The sequence below is a fragment of the Centrocercus urophasianus genome, unplaced genomic scaffold, assembly GCF_019232065.1.
Source record: "Centrocercus urophasianus isolate 14NV4802_14NV808 unplaced genomic scaffold, USGS_Curo_1.0 seq_14, whole genome shotgun sequence".
NCBI classification, from domain to species: domain Eukaryota; kingdom Metazoa; phylum Chordata; class Aves; order Galliformes; family Phasianidae; genus Centrocercus; species Centrocercus urophasianus.
This window is the reverse complement of record NW_024884586.1, coordinates 18704997-18729531: the sequence shown is the minus strand read 5'-3', so window position 1 is coordinate 18729531 and position 24535 is coordinate 18704997. Positions and strand designations below refer to the sequence as shown.

General features: G+C 38.8%; 1 protein-coding gene across 1 annotated transcript; it reads left to right on the top strand.

The window, feature by feature from the left end:
* Positions 1-457: 457 nt before the first annotated feature.
* On the top strand, positions 458-21800 carry LOC122157509 (cytosolic phospholipase A2 epsilon-like). Its single transcript, XM_042813201.1, has 20 exons — positions 458-478; positions 694-766; positions 7861-7997; positions 8355-8486; positions 9508-9548; positions 10452-10494; positions 10842-10905; positions 11700-11860; positions 12053-12145; positions 12785-12822; positions 13455-13611; positions 13952-14088; positions 14597-14819; positions 16029-16143; positions 16790-16927; positions 17573-17680; positions 18349-18540; positions 18875-19041; positions 20518-20701; positions 21562-21800. The coding sequence occupies exons 1-20, from the start codon at positions 458-460 to the stop codon at positions 21798-21800; spliced, it is 2463 nt and encodes an 820-aa protein (XP_042669135.1).
* Positions 21801-24535: the final 2735 nt, after the last annotated feature.

Sequence of the window (24535 nt, the reverse complement as noted above, 5' to 3'; positions counted from 1 at the left end):
AGGATTTCCAATGACTCTTTCCTGTGTCGTTGCTTAAAGGAGTATTGTATAACCTAAATTATTCTGAGAGAAATAATTACAGAATTGTTTCTTATGCTGCCTCCTTCAGAGAAGTTTGGAAAGGGTTCCTGGAAGACATTTTTCAGGTCCTCATTTTCTGAAAGCCAATGCTGATCTACATCAAACATAATAGTGGAGGTATATAGCTATATACCAGCTGACACACAATGTTACAACATCATGATATCATTACTAATTCCTGCTCTGCTAGATTGACCACTATTTGTTGTGAAATAAAGTAGATCTATATAACATACTTTGCATTTGCACAGACCAAGATGTATATCAGTTGTATTAATACAACACAGTGAGGCTCACTATTTTTCTGTGGTTGAGTTGTAAGAGTCAGTCAACCACTACAATCTGAGGAGTTCCATGAGTTTCATCAGAATGAAAAATGGAGGACAGTGGAGATTTGGTCTGTGGCTGAGTGTACATCTAGGGACTTTGGCCCCACCTGGCTGTAAACCTTCTGGGAAGACAGAGAAGATGATGCGTAAGGAAGAGCCTCAGTCTAGAAATGTTTTATGTGGTTGATATTGAAACATTTAATTCAACACTATATCTGACTGTGCTTCTGTTCTTTCTCTCTACGTGATAATCCCGTGTATTTTGTACTCTGCTCTTCTATAGACAGAACCTTCTCCATGCAACTTACTCACCGTAAAAATCATACGGATGAAAAATGCCAGGAAAGCAGACTTGTGTGAGTATCTTTATATACCTATAGAGTATACATGTGCTTGCAAACCTACTTGAAATATAACCAAGTGTGGAAAACATCACAGAGCATTTCTAAAAGGAGAGAAGCAGAGATGTTTGACTGTGGTTGGTGAAGATGAAGTAGCATAGTTCATATTAATTATTCTTAGATTTTTGTCAGCATAGTACTGAGGTCCATCCATCAGCTCTATGTAGTTCAGATCTGTTTGCACAGAATGCATAAAATGTAGATTCAATTGTGAAAAAAAGTGTAGATATTTATTTGAAGGAAATAGTGTATGAATAAATTTAGATGAGGGCATTTCTTTCTATGGTTGCTTCTTACACTGATGTCCAACCTGTGCATAGCACAGAATATTTTATGTGTGCTTAAGACTGGATATTTGACATCTCTCATTGGACTCATCTTTTATGGAATAGTGTGCAACACTTGTTGCACAATTGCGACAGATTGCCCAGGGAAGTGGTAGAGTCACCATCCCTGGATGTATTTAGGAGTTGTGTACATGCAGTGCTTAGGGACATGGTTTAGGGGTGGACCTTGTTGTGTTATGTACTGGTTAATCTTTATTTAATGGATCTTGTCCAGTCTGTATGATTCTATCATTCTGTGTCTGTTGCATTTGATTCAATCATAGGAGATGTTTCATAGCATAGTAGAGGGCTTGCACTGTTACTGTTTCTGTTATTAGTAATTTTTCCAAACTATTCAGAAGTTGATAAGTATATAAACATTTATTAATACTCCATAAAAATCTGACCAGCAAAGCTGGTAGAAGCTAGAGAAGAAGGTGAAACAACAACTTCCAGTCTGAGTACCTGGCTGATTATCTTGCATTTATTCACTTACATGGATAGGAGGGTCTCAGTCTGGAACGTTTCTGTAGGAACCAAACCAAGTTAAATTTGCTGAGTTAAAATGATGCAGGTCTGTAGCTCCACAAGGCATTAGTTTGGGCCTTTCTGTAATACTGCTGTTGTTCTTTAGATCTCAAATATGTATAAAGAGTAGTTTATCATTCTATTTTTTTTTCTGAAGAGAATCAAGATAAATTCTTGTTGTTGAATGCATGGAGAAGAAGAGTCTGTATGAACTTATTCCTAATGCGTGGAAAGGTGATCTGAATTTAAGGTGATAATTTAAAGGCTGGAGGAAAATCTCCTGCTACAGCCAAAACCAAACTGAAGGTACAAACTCTAAGGCTCTGAATGGAAAGAAAGAGGTGTGGACAAACAGGGCCCTTAGATATATTCCCTGATAATCATGTCCTGTCATCTGCATGATAGTGAGCTTACTGAATTTACTCTCTGCCTTTTCCTCCTCTCCACAAATTTTGCTTCTGGTTTCAAACTATTTTGACTCTGAAGGGAGTTGCCTGTTTTGCTGCTCTCCTTGCAAACAGCAGAAATTTTTAGTGCCCAGGCCAAGTACTGAGTTGGTTGAACATTTCATTTTGCTGGCATGAGGCAGTTCATCCGGCCCCTACCTCTCCTCAAAGGAGAGGTTTGGATGGCTGCAGTGTTTACAGGGCATGCCCTGGGGTCTTGAGCAGCACAGGCTCTCCAGGCTGAGGTTATTTTGTATTACACTGCAAATCTTGTACTGGATGTTATTTGCAAAACAGGGCAACAAGCATTTCACCACCAATGTTGCCAAGCTGTTATCTGCTTGAAATGGTCATGTCAGTCAAACCCTGGAGAGAGAAAATGGCACAAACAGAATAAATACCATGCTTGTAAAGGTGAATGCTTTGTTTATTGGGTACTTCCACCATTTGCAAAGAGAATCTCTGAAAGAACTGTCCAAGATACCGAAGAGAAGTTGGGAATAATGTTTGGATGTAAAATAAACACCTTTCCTATCAGGTAGGGCAGTTAGTTTTTTGGTATCCATACTAGCATGCTAGGAGATGCGCAGGTAAGAATCTCAGCCACTCTGTGAGCAAGACATTTTGTGAGTCTAAGTGAACTGCAGCCTCCACTTAGTGGATGGCAAAGAAAAGAGAATTATATGTCTGCTTGTTAGCTCTGTTGACTAGGATTTCTCGTTATCCCTCCTGGAGTCCAGGACTCAATGCCAAAAATCACATCCTCTCCTCTATACTCAGCTTTGTACCCAGGAACTTGTATTTTGAGGATTACAGAATTGTACCAGTCCTAACACTGCCTTGCATATACTTGATTTCTGAGTCCGGTTTTGTTGATACCTGCTTACTTCCATTTATCTGAAAATTTTGCTTTCAAGCCTCTTCAGCCTGTAGTTTGCTATACAGTGAGACTTGTACAAGTCATATGTTTCAATTATACACTCTTCATCATAACAAATAAAACTGTGATTCAATTTTTTTTTAAATAATGACTTTCACATCTGGATAGTCACTGGCAATGGAAAAGCTAGCGCAAGTTTCCTGTTTGTAACTATGTGGCTTTCTCTGAGAAGAAATAAATGGGAGTCTTAAGATGGAAAATGCACCACTTTTGTAATGTTTAGCTACTTTTTTGTGTACCTCTGGGGAACATATTTTTCTGTCACATTTATAATCACCTGGAGATTAGTTTGGCACACTTAGGAAACCCCAAAGTATGTGAGCTTCCATCCCCAGCTATGCTGACTTATTTACAGTACCATTTTCTTAACGATTTTTTTTTCTTATTAGTCCTTTTCAAGCTTTTTTTTTTTTTTTTTTTTTTTTTTTTTTTAAATAGCTGTCCTTTCCCTGAAAACCTTCCTGAATAGAACAGGATGGCAAGTGTCACCTATTTCCCGGCCTTCTTAAACAATTTCAATACCTAAAATCAGTTCTTCCTGTTTCTCTCCAGTCATGCTTATCCTTTTTTTAAGAAGTTAATTCCATTTTGTTATATTCTCCTCTGAAGATCCTTCCCTGCACTATTTCTGAGCAGTCTTAGCATCGCTTTGCTTAATACTCATCTAGTGCTTAGACATTCTTTCATTGGGGTACTATGAGTTAATTTCGTTACTGCTCTATCTGCTTCATCTTCTAGACAGTAAATGGTAATGGGAAAACCAATCCATCACAATAGTCTCAAAACTTCAATAGCATCAACTACAGAACAGGTATTACAAGACTTTTACTGGAAGTTCAAAGACAAATTACTTTCAATTTTTTCAACTCTTCATCCTTTTAATACATCCTTATACTATTTCATCTCTTTTTACCACTAATTTATCAATGTGTAAATAACACATCAACATTGATTTCCGTTTGTGTATTCATGCATCACTGATGTCCTCTGTGACTTTGGTGCCATGTTTGTGATCTGCATGTTCCCTCTTCTCACTGAGAACACCCATCAGACTCACTGGAGTTATTAATATTCCTGGACCAGCAAACACTTGCCAGTTCCCAGATTTGGGTGTGTACCTTGTCTGCATCCTGACTCCTCAATAGGGTGAGACTTGGATGTGCACCAATCCAACCCAATCTTAAAAACAATTTCAAATTTCATTTGAAATTTGGACGATTTCAAATTTCATGCTCAGCCTGTTAAAGTATATGGATGTCAAAAGTTTGTGTAGACTCAAGACAGAGATTAACCATGTTCACAAAGAAAAAAAAAAGCAGTAAAGGTTGGCTTAGAAAGTCTCTGAAAATAAAACTGAGGACTGAGAACGCTGTGTGATGTTTACCCTCTTCTTATGCACTTAAATCCGATCAAATGTGGGCCATGGTCTTCTTTGGCACTTATTTCCATTCCTAACAGGATGAAAAATCCTTCCCCAATAAAGGGACAAAAGAACTAAAGAAAAAGATCTTGTAGAGGAAGAAATTCATTAAGTGGAATTGAATGAAAACAAACAAAACGTAAGTTTTGAGAATTAAACAAAAAGCTAAAAGTAGGGAGGTGGGGAGAAATCTGTGATGAATATTTTCAAGCCATCATAATTTGCTTTCTGAAAGCATTCTAGAGATTCAGTAGATACAAAAAGACACTGGGCTAAATGGACCATGGCTGAACTAAGCATTTTCTTGGTGAAATAATGATCTTTTGTGAATGTCTTGGTGGAAAAAGTGGGGAGGGAAAAAGCAGACTTTTATTTTTTTAATATATTTATTACTAGACTGGTCAGTTTTGAAAAATTTCAGGTTTGATTTTTTTAATTTTTTTTTAATTTAAGGCCTATGTTATTTTGGATGCAATGTTTTATAAGATCATGAAGTATAGTTTATATTTTTCATTTTAAAACATATTTTATGGCATTGCAGTAGCAGTTCTGCTGTATGTGAAATCAAGTTGTGGAAAGGTCATTGAGACCCTGAAATGAAATACAGTTGGTGAAATATAGTATTGTTTGAGGATCTGTGGTCCAATCTGATGCTTATTACAGGAACTCACAGACTTCCTCTGGTGTTTGGTTTTTGCACTAAATTATTATTTCATTGTCATTTATTACTTACTTCACCATGATATTTAAGCAGCTGCCATTATGTACCATTGTTCTAGAGGCTGCTTGAAATCCTGTTTAATAATAAGAGGGTGTGAATAAGGAAAAAAAAATAAAGAAAAACAGTGAGGTTGTTATTTGGTAGAATCTCGGCAAAGATTCTGTAAATACCAATGGTGTAAATAACAATAGTGATACAGCTTTCTTTACAGTGTGCCACCCTAGGTGAAGGCTAAGGTGTGAATGTGTGAGAAAGCTTTTTATTGAAGTTTAGTTATAGGCAATGGGGATTAACATTAAAAGTTGCCTGGAGGAAGAAAATGCTCTCCCAGTCCTGTCTGAATTGTTATAGTTATATTGTGAAGGGCCTTGGAAACAAAGACATTTATTTCCACAGAAGCAGCCCATGTTCTCTTTATTAAAAACAAGCGACAACACAGAACCAAACAAAGCAAAAAACCCTCAGTGATCTAAATTATCTAATGATTTGCATTTTAGAAAACAGCACTGTTAATCTACCCATCCACAGCCATATCTCTACTCAGATCCCCAGAGTTGGATGAAGAGCAAAAATGCATTTCTTTGGTGATGGTCTATATTTCATGAGATGGTCCAAGTGAAGGACATCCATGACCACGGTAATGATTTGGGCAAACAGATCAATATTTGAGACCACATTCTTGTTTTCAGTACAATAAGAAAAACTACACTTTGAGAGCCATAAGAAAGCCTTTCCCCTAGAATTGGCCTCCATTTGAGTGCTTACAGGCAGTCCAAGAGGAGGAGGATGCCCAGACTGAAATCCATGAAGGCTGGAAGTTGTATCTCTTAATATAAAAAATAGGAGAAACTTCATGTTTTAGCCAGAACAGCTGGTGCCCTGCTGTTGTCTGAGGTGCAGCATGGTACTGGGACCATGGTGTTTTTTAGCATGGGTCATGCAGCTGTAATGCTTTCTAATGGCAAAGTGCAATTAGGATCCAGTCCTGCAGCTATCCTGTAAGATAATTAGAAACGTAACGTAATAATTGCATGAAGCCTGTACTTTCATAAGCACCTGCTGCCACACCTGCTTCTGGCAGGATATTGCCCCACGGTGATACTATGGCTGCCACCCCAAGTACATTTCAACAAATGTGTCATGGTCAAGGTGAGGTACACCAGTTGCTGCTGGGAAGTTCTGCTGTGTACGTCATATGAGCATCATCACTGCTGTTCCCCTTCTATAGTCAGGTGGTGTTAGGGTTACGTACTACAATAATGAGGATTTGCACGCATGTGCCTGCTAAAGAGAGCCTTGTATGTATAAATGAAAAGTTTCTCAACATAAGGCAGTGTAGTTTTCTGCTGCACCAATGATGGACAGAGTGGACTGCCAGTCCTCACATCTATTTGTACATAGAGTGGATCAAGCACAGTATCAAGGTCGCTCACAAACTTAAGTGGATCCTTCTGATCCTCTGAGATCTGATGGGAGTGAGTTAATCTCAATGTGGAGAAAAAAAAAAGAAGAATCAAAGTCAATCAAAAAAAGATTTTCATATGAAGATTTCCTCTATATACATGGAAGTTTGGGAGCTATTAGGACTCTGTGAATTTGTGTGATCTCTCTGTGTTTTGGTATGTTTATAATTTAAATATATATATATTATATATCACAACTACTTTAATCAAAGTTACTCTTTTTTTTTTCAAAGTTACTTACACAAAATGACTAGAATCTCAGGGCAGTTATTTTTATTTAAAAAAAAAAAAAAAAAAAAAAAAAAAGTTCACTAATTCAAAAGAAGTTCACTAATTCTTCAGTAGCACGTGGCTAAGGGCCAAGTCAGTGACTCTGCATTTCCCAAAAGTCAAGTCTACTGCTAAAACTAAATGGAACAAAACTAAGTGTAGTCAGATGAGGGTGTGTCTGCTGCGGTTAAAGGAATGCTTGAGTAGGTGGCATTAAAAATAGAGAAAATATAATGCTGGTGATGAGATTGACATCTGTAGGCAATACTGTGTCCATGCTATCTTTGGCATTTATGTGGTTTGTTGCTCCTAACCAATAAACTGTGTTCTGTAGAGTGGTCAACCTTGACTTCGAATCATGGATCCAAAGGATTGTAAATCTCACGATTCACATTTATTTTTACTACTTAATGATTATGACAAAAAGCATTCCAGGCAGAAATGATGAGCAAAGCACTGTAGACAGCTGCTAACCACCGTTTCATACCAAAACTTAGGTCCCAAACATCCCTCACTTACAAAGTAGCTCATGTGGGAAGCCAAACTCTACAGCTGAGCTTTTCAACTGGGAAAGGGAATTTAAAACCCTAAAGCTCCCCTCCTTAGTATCTGGCCACATAAAAATTCATAGCCAAACTCTATGACCCTGATTGAAAAAAACAAGGCAAGAGCAACGCAATCTTGTGTAAAGTATCAACATCACCTCACTTTGTGCTGGAAAGCACAGACAAGATTTCACCTGCCTGTTGTGTTGCAAATGCCATTACTACTCTCTCTACTACTACCTTTGGTCATATAGTACTGACTTTATGACGTCTTATCTGGCCTCCCAGCTTGCATTCTGCCTTGTGAACTCAAAAATTCAATCAGTGCAACACTTTATGGGGTGCTAAATGTGGCTTACTGATCTGTTACTTTCATACTTTCTTCCACAGTAACCCAGTCAGATTGCTATGTGAGCCTGAGACTGCCAACAGCTTCAGTGCAGAATTTCCGAACGAAAACAATTCCTAACACCAAGAACCCAACATGGAATGAGACCTTCCACTTTATGATTCAGAGCCAGGTTAAGGTACGAAATGTAGCTATGTTAGCACTTACTCTCTAGGCGTCTCCTGATTACTAGGCTGAAGACAGAAGCCCAGATGCCTTCTTAAATAGAACCATAGCCACACATACTGTGTGTTTTCTTGAGTATTCTTTCTTATGAAGCACTCACACTTCCTTTAGTTATTTAGCTTTCAATACATGAACTAGACTGTTCCCGAATTGTCAATAGAGCCTGTGGAGACGAACTGTAAAACAATAAAACACTGTTTCCTTTGCATTCATTCTTGAAGTTCTTACCCAAATTCTTCCAGCTAAACAGAACTATCTGTTCTATCTTATGCCTATAAAAACTTACACAATCTGTTTTTCATGTTTCCAGAACATTCTGGAGCTGAAAGTTTGTGATGAGGACAAGGTAACTCAAGATGACCATCTCCTCACTGTTTTCTTCGATGTCTCCAAAATCCAGCTTGGAGAAAACATTCAGCTGAGTTTCCAGCTGAATCCACAGGTATGGATAAATTTCAAAGAGAACATGGTTAGGTGAGAATGTGTTTTTCTCAGCTTTTCTCTCACCTGTTTGGTATATACCCCCTTTTTACTGTCCATTTAGCCAGCTGAGTATATTCATCTGTTTCAGGGGCTGCTAAATGCTCTTGTCCCTGTAATTACAGTGAATTTGGGATGCTACTTTTCCAGATAGCAATGTTATCAGACTTGTTTGGTTGCTCTACTTGATGTTAAAATGTTGAGAGATTTAGGCAGTCCTTTGCGGTTGGAACTCAGGGTTCTGGGGAAATTGAGACAATCTCACGCTAAAGTTTTAATGATGATGTTTAGGTCTGAAAATACATCACTTGTGTGAGTGCTGATTTGATTTGATAACTGTTTTAGAAAGGCTCCCTGTGCTGTCTTCCTTCATGCTGTCTCTAGAATGTGAGGGATGTAGAATTGCACCAAAACCTGCAAAGGAGGATTGCAAAAGATGAAGACTGAGCATGCAATTGGACTCTACCCAATCAAAGTTCATTTTCCAGAGCACTCTGGGCTTTATACACCAAGGCATGCCACCATGTTAGTGTGCCATCAGGCCCATTTGTACAGGTTGTGGTTGAGGCCAGAAGAGGGTCAGGATGGTTTAAAAGCACCAAAGAAATTCAGTATTTCTCATGCTGAGAGTTAGTGGGGAGCACTGAGAGTTTCTGGCAGGGGAAGAGGAATTGCAGGTGATCTATGAACTAGTGAAGATGAATGTATGCCTATGGAAAGGCAAAGAAACTGTCAAGAGGTCCTGTAAGATGTGTTCATGTTTGGCCCACAAGGTGTAAACTAGAAGCCTGCTTATATATTTCCTACAAAGTTCAGTGTATGCAACATTAAATATAATGGATTCGACACAAGGAAAATGAAATCTGTTGCATGTGCAGTAGCTAAAGGTGGATGCTGGCTTGCTGAGGAGCACAGATTCCTACAGAGTATCTTTCTGCATATAAGAATCGTCACGTAGTGACTGTCTTTTCTTAATTTCTCAGGGAAAAGAGGAGCTGGAGGTTGAATTCACAATGGAGAGTAGGTAAGTTTTAAATAGATGAGCAATAGAGGAATGTAACTCAAAGAGAAAATATTTCTGGTACAAAATACTGTTTATGCTTGCAGCCCCCTAACACTGTCATTGTCTGAATAAAACAGATGGGAACTTCAGGTGTTCAGGAAATGCTTGTGTACGATAACATTTAAGAAAGAGGTGCATGGCAGTGTGTGATGTGTGTGCATCAACACCGGGCATATTGAGACACTAGAGCACTGCCACTAACAGGAGCACAGAGATGTCTCCAGTTGCTGATGCTCCCTAGGCTGCAGGGACGTTCTGTGCAGCAGGACATTTTAAGTTTTAAACCTGTTCTGCTCTTTACTGTCAGTTCCCAGACGCTTGCTTTGTTGTGAGAATGCGGGAAAATGTCACTTAAAATTTTAACAGTGGAAATAGATCTACAAATATTTTTTACTGTGTTTTTATGCTGACTGTACAGTTAAGGGAGAAAATGGGCAAGTAAATCAGTCCTAGTGCTGCTGTTGATTTTTAAGGTAAATTGTAATTTTTTTTTCCTCTTTTTATTATGGCATGTTGGATGAATTCACCAGCTTTTCAGCTGTGGTCCCCCCAGGTTTACGCCCGAACAACACAAGGCAATAGTGTAATTCTGCCATTTCCATAAATTTGCTTATTTGCATCAGAAAATGATCCTATCTGATGTAATGAGGAACTCCACTACTCAGCAGCTCTTCACAAATAGAGCTTAATGTTCAGAATCAGACCTGTAAGAGATAGACTGGATTGATGCCCAACTAGAGTTTAATGTGCCTATGCTGGCTGTCCAAAGACAAGTTTTTAAAGATAGAGAAATAATGATGATTGAAAAAGAAGAATTTGGAGAGTGCTAGTTGTGAACTGATTTTTTTCCATTTTGTCTTTCAGTCCGGATCCTCCTGAAAACATTGTTACTAATGGCGTTTTAGTGGTAATTTTTATTACCTACCCCATTCCCTGCTGTAGGGCCATGTTTACTGCTATGCTGACACTAATGGTGCTGGGCAGTTGCTTCACAGGGTGGCATGGAGGCATTAGCTGTGGGCAGACCCAAACAGAGCATGGTTAGGTGGACATCCATCTATCTCATTCTGCCTGGTTTCAGCTGGGTTGAGCATCCTCCCTGGGGCATCCATCCCACTTCATCCTGATGCCAAATGCCACCTTCCTGGTCTGGTAGGGGCGGTGTACAGATTAAGCATATGCCCATGGGTCTGGTAAAGCAGAGCTCAGCCAGTAGTGAATATCTTTTTCCCTTTCCCTCACTGTCTCTTCCAGTCCCGTGAAGTTGCTTGTCTGGAGGTGCAGGTGAATGATGGCAGGCTGAGAAAGGATAGCACAGGTGAGTTTTTGCTCATTTATGGAGAGTGTTATGGCAAAAGCACTCAGCATTTCACCCCTGAACTCCCCTGTTTAAAATGACTGAAGATGCAAGGTGAAATTTCAGCAAAATCAGTGGCCTCTGGAGTGGGCTGCAATTGGTCAAAACTACTGAGTGCACTGTGAAGAATTTGTGATCTGATTTTCCTGCAAAAAGACTTTCTCCTCTAATAACTTCTTGTCAGATGGCTATGACTTTCCAGAATGTTTGTGTACCACATTGAAGTTTTATAAGCTCTGAAGTAGAGCAAAATCTCCCTGTCTTCAGAGGCAAAGATAAGCATAAGGACTCTTTCCTCAAATTTCACACTTAAAAATTTCTTTTATGTGTAACAGTACAAAATATGCCACTAGGTGAAAGATGAGAGACACAGTATATTACCAAGGGTACCTGTTGCACATTATAATTAGCACATCACTGCTGTGTTGAGCCTGTGCTTGTAGGCCTGTATATGTCCTATGCAATTTTTAAAACTTCATGCTCTGACCTCCTAATACTTCCATACTGAAAAGCACGTTTTTTGAGAGAACTTAAATCAAGGACTCCTTTTTAGTTCTCAGCATAATTTATTTGCAAGGTGTTGTAAACAACCTTGGATCCCACTGACTACTGGTGGGGATCAGTTTCCCGGCATGAAGGAAGTTTCCTTGTAGTTATGAAGTACAGACATTAATAGAGTGGTTTTGGGCATTATTAACTTTAAGATAGCAAAGACTGTTCATGAGGATGTGACATTTGTTCTGCCATCTCTTCAGAGAGGAAATTTGCACTGACAGTGGATGGCTCATATGAGGGGATGCAGACCCACACGCTGAACTCATGCCTGTGTGCGGCCGCACCAGCGAGGTTCCACTACATCAAACACCATCAATCGGCGCTGACTGTGTCACTGCCACGGCGCAGACGGCTCAGTAGGGTATGTGGTCACCCATAATGGGCAGATGATTCTACATGCTGTTTGTTTGGGGACCTCTGAGGTCTGTGTTGTGTAGATCTGTGTAGGCAGAGGATGAGAAGCGAGTGTGTGGATGTGAGACTGGAAAGACTTCTCTTTTTCCCCTTGTGTAACTATGATTATTGCATTTTTACCTTTTCTTTTCCTTTTCAGTCTGTATCAAGTCAAAATGAAAGGGATATGAATGAGTCTGTGACTCTAGCTCTGAACTTGCTTCCTATACAAGAGAAAATAACTATAGCAGAGGTGAGAACAAGTATTTCTTATAAAATCCAGTCCAACTTATGCTCAGTTTGGTGGGTGACATGAATTTTACTCTTCATGATTCAGCTCCAGTCAGACACATGCTACATTTGTAAAGTGAGAATAACAGTTGCTCACTGTGTAGCTATACAATATTTATTTTTGTTGTGGTTTTGTTTGTTCTGCATGTGGTTCCAGCCACACTTTTCAACTCTGTTCTGAGCTTAAGCTGATTTCCTCAGGACATATCTAATACATATCTAATACAATCATCAATGCTGTATGTGAGCTAACAATAATAGGTAAGACACTTATGACTGATAACTGCAGAAGGTAAAACAGTGAACATTGACTTGCCTGTGGTTCAGGTGCCTTGACTTGCCTGTGGTTCATGTGCCTCTCTTTCAGTGAGCTCCCTTGAAAACAAAGGGAAGCTAAACGTTCATCCATGCAAAGCAGAGGGGCCCTATTTCTATCCAGCCCAGACTGCACTGGAACCCATTATCGATCTCAAAACCCAGACAATTGCTGGCCAGATCCTGCAGCAAATGCAGTAAAACTCAGCCTGTAGATCATGAGGGTGAGGAAGATGTAGAATTAATGACCTGAATGTGCTTACAGTGTTTGTATTGTGATTTTCAGGACAGGACAATTGACTTGTATGCAAAAGCAAATGAATGGTAAGTAAGTTTTCAGCAAGGCCTGATGCTGTAACTGGGAGTCACTTGCACCTACACATCTGAAATCAGCAGGGGGCAATGCAGGCTCAGTTGCAAGCGAGACTGCTCTGCTTCTCTTTGCAGGCTTTTGTGCAAGAGTCTCCTTTTTCAGTGATGGGTAACTAAATCAGTGGTCCCTTTTCCTTTGAGTTTCAGAACTGTGCGCTGTTATGCCTATGGATTGAGGGAACAGCTCCACACCGAAATCATATTTCTGTATAATACAAATAAAAAAAAAAAAACAAATCCAAGGCATGGAAGCTATTTCCCTAATTAGGTACAGTGCCTGCTGACGATGGTTATCTTGTTACAGGCACATATGGTAGGCAATACTGAAAACTGAAAAATCAATTATATGAGCAAACAAAACCAGAAGCTTGCTATAGGAATTCATTACAATACCAGGGCAGTACGAAGTGTTCTGTCTCTCATTGCCATTTGCATTTTTAGTAAAAGCTGAGACAATTAGCAGAGGCCTGTCTGTGGTGTTGCACTTTCTCATTTATTACATTATTGTTCAAGTACCAATCTGTAAACACAACTGGGATGACTACTGCAAGCAATAGCATGTAATATTTGTTCCCTGGTCTCAGGACCCAGGGTTTGTGCTTCAGGCCAAGAAACCTAGATGCTCGTCTGGGTTTTGACCTGTGCATGGATGAAAAGAATTTCCTGCAAAATCGGAGAAAGGTGGTTGCTGCTGCACTGAAAGATGTTCTTCATCTGGAAGAGGACTTACAAGACCATGAGGTAACTAGGAAATGCACTGCTTGGGGATTTCTCTCTTTCCCTTAGGTCTTGAAATGGCAACAGGAACAAGGCCTCTGTCAGCAACTGCTTCTCTTAGGCTCTGTTTGCAGCCAAAGTGTTCTCAGATAGAGAGCTCAACAGACTGCCTGAAAGAGCAAATACTCTATTTTCAGCTGACATGATGGGGCTGGGTTGATGGTTGGATTAAGAGATCTTAGTGGTCTTTTCCAACCTAAATGTTCTATGATTCTATGTGTCTAGGTGTTGCTTTAGCTCGACTGTCTTCTTTTGATGCAAATGTCCCTTGATGCCACTTTGTGTCTTGTTTTGTGTTGAGCAGGTACCTATAGTGGCTGTGACAACAGCAGGGTGTGGGATAAGAGCACTGACAGGAATGTATGGCAGCATGTTGGGTCTTCAAAAGTTGCGCGTTCTGGATTGTGTTTCATACATCAGTGGCTCATCTGGCACAACATGGTGAGGAGTCATTTTGATTCTATTGTTTGGATCTTATTATGTGAAGCAAAACCCTGCTTTGTCTGGGCTTTAGATCTTGGAAAAGATAAAAGGGGTGTACTGAGTTACTGCTTGTTCCTTGGTCTATGAACAACGGGGTCACCCAAGAAATGTCAGTTGTGCATCAGACTTTTTGGTGTCACTGAAGTAATTTAACCCCAATTAAAAGTTGAAACTTTAATGGCAGTGCAAAGATCCTTAATCCTACACAAAATTATCCTTTATAATTAATTACTGTTGGATAAAACAGCATAGAGAGCTGATGGAGCTGCCTGAATAGGATTCAGAGCTGCCTGAATAGGATTCAGAGCAAGTGATTATCTATAGATTTGCATTTGTGTTCAAAGTAAGCTCGAAACAGAAGGGTGACCTAAAGCTAGTATAGTTAGAAGTGCCCAAAGTATATCCTCTCAGTTTTAAAAGCTTCATCTTCATTTTTGCATCTCCCCATCCTGTTTCCTGCTTGCAGGACCATGTCAAAACTGTATGAAGATGCTGAGTGGTCACATAAGGATCTTGGAGAAATAATTATTGAAGCTCGAAAGCAAGCAGCCAAGTGCAAGATGAGTGCTTTTTGCTTGAGAAGTCTGAGGAATTATTACAAAGAGCTGAGTCAAAGGACCCAAGCAGGACATAAAACATCTTTTATTGATCTGTGGGGACTTATGATTGAATCGATGTTAAATGATGGGGTAATGTCTACACAGCTATCTTCTCATAAAGTCGGTTACCTGATCTTTATGACCATTACAAGAAATTAAAATCCTAGGAAGAAGTACCTGGCCAGTAACACTATACTTGGTATGCAGGCAGAACACGGCTTACTGCAGTAATAACTTGGAGATACCGTGCATGTCTATAATGAATTCTAAAATGTGACTGAATATAATGTAGAAATGACTCAGACTAATTCTAAAGTAACTGGCATGCTAATTAACCTTTGTAGCTGTCCAAGAATTTTTTTAAATTCTGAAGTGTTTTTTACAGCTTCACACTTTTATGTTTCCTCTGCTGTAATGTTTGCTGTATTACACAAGCTGTAATCATGTACTGTACATACCGCAGATGTGCTCCTTATGTAGTTACTGCACTTTGTGAATTAGCACTGAGAAAGTGTGTAGATCTGTTGCAGGAATAGTGATTCTGCAGGTGTTTTCAGCTGTTTTGAATTTGCCCTCTCAAGACTGCCCCTTTCTAATTCTGTTAAGCAAAATTTTCCATGTAAACTGACAGACTGATGTCAGCTGAAGAAAAAACTATTTTATTGTAAAGTCCTGTAAATATTTATATTTTGCCCAGATGAAGCAGGAAAACAGAAAAAAAACCACAAATATTTTTGTTTCATATCATATTTCACATTGTATTTCTGGCTTCACTGCTAGCTAGTTGCTAGAATTTCATTTGGCTGAAGTACACTCAATATATCAATTTCATGTAAAAGATAAGCTGTTAGTATTGAACAGCTCAAGGATTTTTCCTCTTTGGATGGCACCTTCCAATATGTTTCATGACTGTTTTTGGCTAGAAGTGTCAGTAACACCATGCCTTGAATTCTTATGTTAAACAAATGAAAGATATGATAATAATAGAATTAGCCTGATCTGTTGTTTGTTCATCATTCTCCCTCCCCATATATTTAACAACATAAAGCTAGAACAGCATTTAAAGCATGTTATTCCTGGTGTCATACACTGAATGTATGACATGGCTGATTCTCATAACTAAAGTTATTCTCTCTCTCACGTGTTTTTCTTGCCCTCTTTATTTGTGATATGGAAATAACTCTAGGTGGAAATTAAGATAAATAATATTCCATATTCAGACATTATAAGATGATGCCTTTATGAAATGGATTATCAGCTAATCTTTTCTAAATTATTATTATTATTTTTAATATCCAGAAATGCTACCACAGGCTTTCTGATCAACGTCGAGCAGTGAACCAGGGCCAGAATCCATTGCCCATCTACCTTGCCCTGAATGTCAAGGATAAAGTTACTACCAAAGATTTTAGAGGTAATGATGTTCCATTTCTAGGAAAAGACATTCATTTTTACACTGTACGTATAGATACTGTGTATAATGACAAATAATTTTAAATTCTTCCTCCAAGCCAGAAGTCCTGCTCAGAGAATGTAAACAATAGCTGGGGAACCATAGGATACAAAGCAGCAGTTTAACATCTTGTAAAATCTCCTGGCATGTAAATATGCATATTTAGATATTACCTCCAGGTGACCAGTACAGCCTAGATCCATGACACTGCCTTAAAAATGCTATCAGTTCTTAAGGAAAGTGATTCCCAGAAACTTTAAGTTCACTTAATGAGCATTTTTCATACTAAAGGTAATAAGTGCAATAATAACAAACCACATTCTAGTCCTCCTTTCATAAGAGAACACCCCACTTTCGAAAGAGTTGCTTAAAATTTCCCTCACCTCCTACATAATTCTTTCGAACCTCATGAAAAGTGTGATTGCTGTTTCAGTTGCCTGCTGGATCTGATAGGTGGTGGTAAGCAGGGTTTGCTTTGGGCTCCTGCTAAGCCAGCCTACCTCCAGTAGCACTGAGGTTCACTCTTTGTCTGCTCACGTTGCTGCTTTTAACAACATTATGTCCTCTGGGCTGGTGGAGCTAATGCTGTTGTTCTGTGTGTTGTCAGAGTGGGTAGAGTTCACGCCCTACGAGGTGGGCTTCCTGAAGTATGGCGCCTTCATTCGTGCAGAGGATTTTGGCAGTGAGTTCTTCATGGGTCGCTTGATGAAGAAGCTCCCTGAGTCCCGAATCTGCTTCATGCAAGGTGACTTACCAGCTTGAGGGAATGGCAAGAATTTAATACAAAAGCTGATGATTTGGAAAATTAGTCCCTAGCAAGCTGTAGTTTTGCATATTGTAGCAGAGGCACAGGGTCACAGCAGAGAGGGATCAACGCCTCGGTCACTTTGATTCAGTGTGTTTCTGAGACTCACATACGTACCCATGTTTTTTATCACTGAGACTAACAAAATTAACCTTAAAAAAAAAAAAAAGTAATATACTTTTGCAAGTGCTTTTACAATATCACCTCCCTTTAGCTTGAAAAGCGTTTCAAAAGTTGCAAACTTATGTGACTTGGCAGAAGCTGAAGGAAACAGTGACAAGAAATAAAAGGGGGGAATCAGTGAAGAAACTGGCTGAAAATAATCCTTTATGGAAAGAGAAAAGAGCAATGCAAAATTTGTCTTTGCCTATATATATGTTGTTCTAAGTAAAACATGGTGGTAGGAAAAGAATGCTGATATTTCTTCTGAAATAAGTTTGCATTATGAGTCAAGTATAGATGTCTGGGCCCACTTAAAAGCTGGATAGAAATGCAAAAAAAAAAAAAAAAAAAAAAAAATGCTGTGGAAGGAGCAGAAGGCAGTTTTTAAATCAATTCCTTATGTTTACCTCTCTCACTTCCTAGGAATGTGGAGTAGCATCTTCTCCAAAAACCTCCTGGATGCCTGGCATGCAGCAGACAATTCAGAGGACTTCTGGCACAGATGGACCCAAGACAAAGTGACTGAAATAGGTAAATCCTCAGTACCTTTTTGACTTATGGCCTTCTTCTTCCAGGCCCCTATGATAAAGTAATTGCACTCATATTTCCCTGTTTTGTGGTGCTCTTGATCTCAAAGTAGTGGAGACACTGGGAATGTGAAGTGATTTGATGTTACTGAATAGCCAATGCTTTGCTTAATCTGAGACTGGCAATGATGAGATTTATATCGGAAGATAAGGCACCATCAGACAGACCTTGATAGAAAGAAGGTAGGGATGAATATATAAGGTGTTCTCTAATGTGCTGAGTTAAAAAGAAATATTTCTGCCAAGGCTTCATGTCATCTCCATTTTTAGCCAGAAGGAAGCTTGAGAGTTTTCTTTTTTCAATTTTATTCCCCCTAAATTGTGCATCTTTCCCTCAAAATCTGGCTGAACTGCAAGATCTAGTAGAGGTCCGAGGAAGTCAATAGAGTAAGGATAAATAACACCAGCTAAGAAGGGCAGCTCTGTACTAAATGACCATTCCTTAAAAACATCCATGAGCACCTTCATGTTAAAATTCAAGTGAAATCAGTGATATCATAGTGAACAGATTTAGGTGACATTTCTGTCGCTGATTCTTCCTCCTCTTTGTTCCTGATCATAAATATGTGAACTATAATTCAACTGCATGTAATTTATGTCATGTACCTCTAGAGGAACAACCAGACTTGCCTGAGAAGCCCTATGAGATGGCTACGTGCATGTTCACTCCTACAAGCGGCCTCTCCACGACTCTGCGGGATATTCTGACGGACCGCCCTGCTGTCTCCAAGTACCACAACTTCCTGAGGGGCTTCCAGATGCATAATGAGTACATCCAGCACGAACAGTTTGCAAGATGGAAAGGTATAGACAACTCTCCTGCTCACGCATACTTCCAACATCACAACTATTGAATTGTGGGGGTGTTCACTAGTGATGGTCTTTATTGGGAGTAAAATAACTAGAGATGGGCTTTGCATGTACAGAAAACCTGCCATGGGTTTTTTTGCATCTCATGGCTTTGGAAACACTGATAGAATGTGAGTGGAGAGGGTAAAGAAAGTTTTAGGATTGCTGCATGACATCCAAAAGCAAAGGAAAAATCTGGAATGGGAAGGGAGCTTGCCATCCTTTTGTTTTCTAACTTCACTGATGTTTTTCTGCAGCTTACTAATAGCTCCAAATTTTAATTCTTTAGACACTTTGCTGGACACTTCTCCTAATGATCTGAGAGGCCACTCAGAGCACTTGGAGTTGGTGGATGCAGCTTTCTTTTTTGAAACTAGCTGTCCACCCCTTATGAGACCAGAGAGGAAAGTGGATGTCATCATACACTTAAATTACACTGGTGGATCGCAGACCTTGGTGAGAAGTAAAAAATGTCATTGTTTAATAATGGTTTTTTGTTTGCTTTTTTCGACTCTTGTACAAGCATCTATAAAATATTATTAGTGGAAGTTGATAAAAGTGTCTCCAAACCTTAAAAGAAGAGTAGAAATTCTCAGAGGGAAGAATATATCAGTTTTTTCTAAAACCGCCTTTGAAAGAGCCCTAAGTAGAATAGTCAAAGCTCTCTGCTTCACCAATAACGTACAGAGTGGCGCAATGAAGTTATTATGGTTGTGCTGCAACTTCCATTACAAGTGACTGTAAGATTTTATAGCACAGATATGGTTGGAAAAGCTTTTTCTCTAATTCAGATGCAGAATTTATTTTGCATCTTCCTTAAGCATATACAATTTGTATTTTTATTAGACAGTGTTTTTTATTTGTCCAAGATAGCAAGTGAATAATTTTTGTCTTTATTTTCATTTTCTTTCAATGAATGCATTTTTTCTCTTAATGTGGTTATCTTGAAGAAAGGTATCAAATACACTTACTGTGTTTGCTGAAGTCTGATTGTAAAATGGTTATATAGTTTTCAAAAGTGATATTCACCACATAAAAAGACAGAATTCCAAATGTGTTGTTGTAATTGTAAACCTGCCTCTGAAGTGCACCACAGAAAATACAAAGTTCACTCGTTAAGGTTCTGTCATCGATTTCAAGTAGATGATACTTTAATGCTATTCCTGCACTGTAATGCCAGATGAAAAAAATGTTTATCTCTGTTCCGCAGCTGGAAAAGTACAGTTGCTTGTACGGACATTTCTTTCTAGTAATCTCAAGTCCTTCAGAAATATTTAATTCAAACAAACTGAGGTGTTATTTCAATGTATTGTTAGGTACGTTAACAAAGTTTGAGTATCACAAATGAGCTTTGTAATTTAGTTTTGTATTTTCAGATTTAATACTCATAAAATGCTAGAAATTTCACATTATTTCTAAAACTTGAAGTGTAAATTGGGCAAGTGCGTTTCAAAACCCTACAGCTACAATCCGCTGAAGTCTACTCACAAGTTACCACTGCTACACAAACAGATAGTATAACTGTGAATCTTACTGTCTTTAACAGCAAATTTAGGATTGCAAATTTAGTTGTGTTCAGATTAAAAAAAAGATAATTCTAACATAATTCTCCTTTAATTAATGATGCTTTCTAACAATCTTTGAAATTACTTGCCTTCATCATAAGTTATACTTCAATTTTAGAAATGTGCCTTGGCACAAATTTAAACCCTCTTTGCCATATTAATACCAGGTATTTTATTTCAAGTCTATTTTCAAATAACTCCTCAGGCGACAGGAGAATTAGGGATTGCATGTGCTCACATTATCTTCATTTTTATAGTACTATTGAGTCATCTTGTGCAATTTAACGTGAATTACAGGGCTACAAAAACAACCTAATCTTGTGTATGTTTTCCATTTTTTATACTGCTGCTATTGGGCAATGACCAGCCTCTAAAGCAAGCTTGCAGTTACTTCTCAGAGCAGGGAATTCCATTTCCCAGCTTTGGGCTGAAGGATGATGAGAAGAACCTGAAAGAGTGCTATGTGTTCGATGGTGCAGACTCCCCCGGAGCTCCTCTGCTGCTTTACTTTCCACTAGTGAATGACACTTTCCAAAGATATGTAGCACCTGGTAAGTTAATATTATCCAGCTATTTTATTGACACAGTGAGTGTTTTGACCTTGAGTGTTTCTTCTTTATCCCAATACAAAAATCCTTTGCTTGCTTGTTCCTACTAGTAAATGTAGTGCATAATGGGATGACACTAACTACTTCTGAAATCTTGTGTATAATTTCAGTTTGAGAATTGGTGCAGTTCAGAGAAAGAAGAAATGCATTCCTCAAGTAGAGGAATAGGAACTTATTTCTTCTTGTGATCTCTAGAATTTTACTTCACAGTGAAGAACAAAGCGCAGTTTTCAAATAATCTATTTTATGACACTCAGATCTAGGAAGAACTACCTTTACAGTACAGAATGTTACTGAGGAGGAGCACTGTGCTTTCTTTTTGGGTTGTTTAATGCATTTCTTGTATGTGTTGGGAAATGAAAGCAATGGGATGTAAACTAAGACTTGTTAAATGCAGTCACGGTGTCCTTTTGGGCCAGTGTTTTAGACACTGCCAATGTTTTTATTATGATTTCCAAGGCAACAGATGTTCTGCCTTATCCTGTGCTGTACATCTCTTTATTCCTTCTACCGTTAGTATGTATTCTATTTGTGACCCATGGGGTAAGACTTTGAATGACCCTCATAAGATGGCATGCTATGAGTCGACCAGTAGAAGGTACTAGTTGCAATGGAATGATGTCTAGTGACACTTGTTCATGAATTCCAAAAAGACTTTGTTCAGAAGTACATTTTTCAGAGATCAGAGCATTGCACTTGTGCTTGCAACCACATCTGTAATCTCTCTAAGTTATTACTGACATAGTCTATCAGAGGACTGTAGTTCCCTGGGACTATACAAACTCCCTCTTTTCCTCTGACAGGCATGTCTCGCAGTGCTGCAGAAATGGAACAGGGCAAGGTTGATCTCTCCAGTTTCTGCTCTCCATACTCAACAAGGGAAGTGTCACTGAAAGCAGAAGATTTCAACAAACTCCAGAAGCTGACTACTTACAACATCATGAACAATGAGAATATGATTATTCAGGCCTTGCGCATGGCTGTGGCTCGGAAGAAGCAGGCTCCAAGCCAGCCTGTATCACAGACACAGGCCACTGGTTGAACAGTACTTTCTCTCTTACTAAGTATTTATCACAACTATGCAGAATTATCTATCAAATGCAATAGCTACTTCACTCGTCTTGGGGAGTGCCATTTATTTCCATATAACCTTCTCATAAAAAAACTCCAGAACTTGAAATACTTCAGAGCCACACAGTTCAGTTTACTAAGAATAGATGCTATTTTTGATCGGAATTTTGATGTCAGATAGACTGATCTGACGTTAATACCATCTTATTGTTATGCACAGAATGCAAATTCAGCTGTGTCTGATAGGGAAGTAGTTTTAACTTTTTCTCTGCATTCTCTTATTGTTTCGGTGGTTAGTATTTTTTCATATGCAAAATATTCTAGCATTTCATTGGGACTGCAGGTAGCAAATTCATGAAGCTCATAGAAGGTGGTGACCAAGCAGTATCAATTAAAACATTTTACTTGGTTCTAATAACTTGAATTAAATGGTGTTCTACCTCATAATAGTTTAGTTTCTCACATATGCTTTTTGTCATTAACTGTCGTGAGTTATCATATCATACTTAATTTTTCAGACATGTTGAGTGATGGATATATATATATATATATATATATGGTGGCCTTTAGGTCTTCAATGACACCTTTTTATCAATTAAATGTACTTCTGAATTTGTTTTGAAAGGTTATTACCATTTTCTCCCACAATAACCATATTCTGACTCAGATTGCATACGTGTGCTGCAGTTATCTCTCTGGAAAGCAATTTTGCTTCAGCATTGTGTGGAACTTGTTTGGTGTAGTGAGTTGAAATATTACCAAAACAAATAGCATGTGAGGGGAACACTGAGTTTTATGATAATGGCATACACAGAATAACACTGTTGAAATGGAATGAGGTAATTTTTTTTTTTTTTTTTTTGCTGTTTCATACTTGTTAAACAACTATAAAAAGTGCAATACAGCTGATAGGTATGCTAGTAAAAAGTATGTTACAATTACCACAGACTAACCTAGTCATTTGACAAGTACATTGAAATACAGTGGCTAAAGGGAAAAAAAAAAGCTGGCTTAAATGCACATAAACACATGACAGCTCTCAAACATCAGCACAGCTACCGCAGAACAGATGAAGAAACATCCAGATCATTTCCTGGGAATGCATTAAATGATGAGGGCAACCTGATGAGCAATCCATAAACAAAACACAGCACTCTTTTTCAAGCTGTACATGAGACTGGTTTGTAACACAGGAAGTGATTTTGTGTTGTTCCAAAGAATCAAGAGCTTGTCCACTTAAGCATGGATGTTGGTCAATCATCATTGCATCTGAGTGAGGGTATACAGCATAATAATTATCTTACATTTCTTCCTTTCCAGCTAATGAGAATTTTATAAGTAAATCCTTTGCTGTTCTGGACATTTTTTTCAGATACTGTGAAAAAAAATATAAACTGTTTTGGTGAAAAAATAAATAAGCTCATGCATTTGGAGAAGTGAATCTACTCACACAAGTGAAGAAAATTCCACCAGAGAAGGATGTGCAGTTTCTATTTCTGATACAAATTTTTCCTCAAAGGCAAATTATTGGAGAACAACAGTCTTTTATAGAATTGGAGCTGGTCTTTTTGGCGTTAGACCCACAGGGGGGTTGTGAAACATGGATAGGAGTTGCTAGCTGGGCTTTTGTCAATGGCCAGCTAGGCTGAGAGTCAGAGTAGTCCCTCATCTCCTTAGATAGAGGAGATTTTTTTTCTGCTTTTCCCAGAAAGGCACATAGACAGTTTCTCTCTTATCTTCTATGGTTTAACTAGTCTGAAGATGGCAGTAACAGGAAGAAGCTCACCACTTACCATTGAAAAGTCCTGAGACAAGTCAAGCCTTAACACAGAATCACAGCATGGCTTAGGTTGGAGGGGAACTTAAAGATCATACAGTTGCAAGCCCCATGCTATAGGCAGGGCTGCTACCCACCAGATCAAGGCCCAGGGCCCCATCCACCCTGACCCCGAATGTCACCAGGAATGGAGCATCCGCAGCTCTCTGGGCAGCCTGTACCAGCACCTCACCACCCTCTAAGTAAAACATTTATTTCTAACATCTAACCTAAATCTCCCCTCTTTCAGTTTAAAGCTATTCCCCTTTTCCTAGCACTAACTAAGCCTTGTCTTATCTAAGATGGTAAAATCCTGACCAAAAAAGATCCCTGACAAGGGGCAACAGCTGAAATATGAAACTAAACTGGCATATCCCAGGAGTTCACAGACTTGGCAAAGCTGATGCAGTGCTCAGATCTTAAGAAATAACAGCAGGACTAAATGACAAACATGGTGAGTCTGTCCCTGACAGATATTAAGGATTCAGTCACAATGCCCATTTTAACAGATCAGGCTCCTTCTTTTGAGCTTTTCAGTGTCTTTCTGGATAGAATATCAGGCCAGAACTACTCTTTATTGCATATTTTCCTGATGTTTGCAGAAGAGGAAGGCAGGCATGGGTACTTTGAGAATGCAGTATCACCTCTAACTGTTCTCACTGTTTCAGATATTTGGACATGTTAGTAGCTGGACTCATGGAAGGGTTGTTTACTCACATATCTGCTGTATGTACTAATTTGGAGGGAAATGTGCTCTTTTTTTCCTTGGTTTACTCCGTTTTTTTGTTTGTGGGAGTGTCCTGAAAGCAGGAAAAATACAAACCAAGATGATCAAATACATATACAAAAGTGAGGAAAAATCCAACAAAAAAGTAACTCTGCCCCTCCCA

Bases quoted from the DNA above. Each gene is read 5' to 3' on its own strand.
- LOC122157509 (XM_042813201.1), top strand. From the start codon at position 458: ATGGAGGACAGTGGAGATTTG. The intron at 8,487-9,507 runs GTATGGATAAAT...TTAATTTCTCAG, and splicing joins GTTTCCAGCTGAATCCACAG to GGAAAAGAGGAGCTGGAGGT. The intron at 11,861-12,052 runs GTATGTGGTCAC...TTTCCTTTTCAG, and splicing joins GGCGCAGACGGCTCAGTAGG to TCTGTATCAAGTCAAAATGA.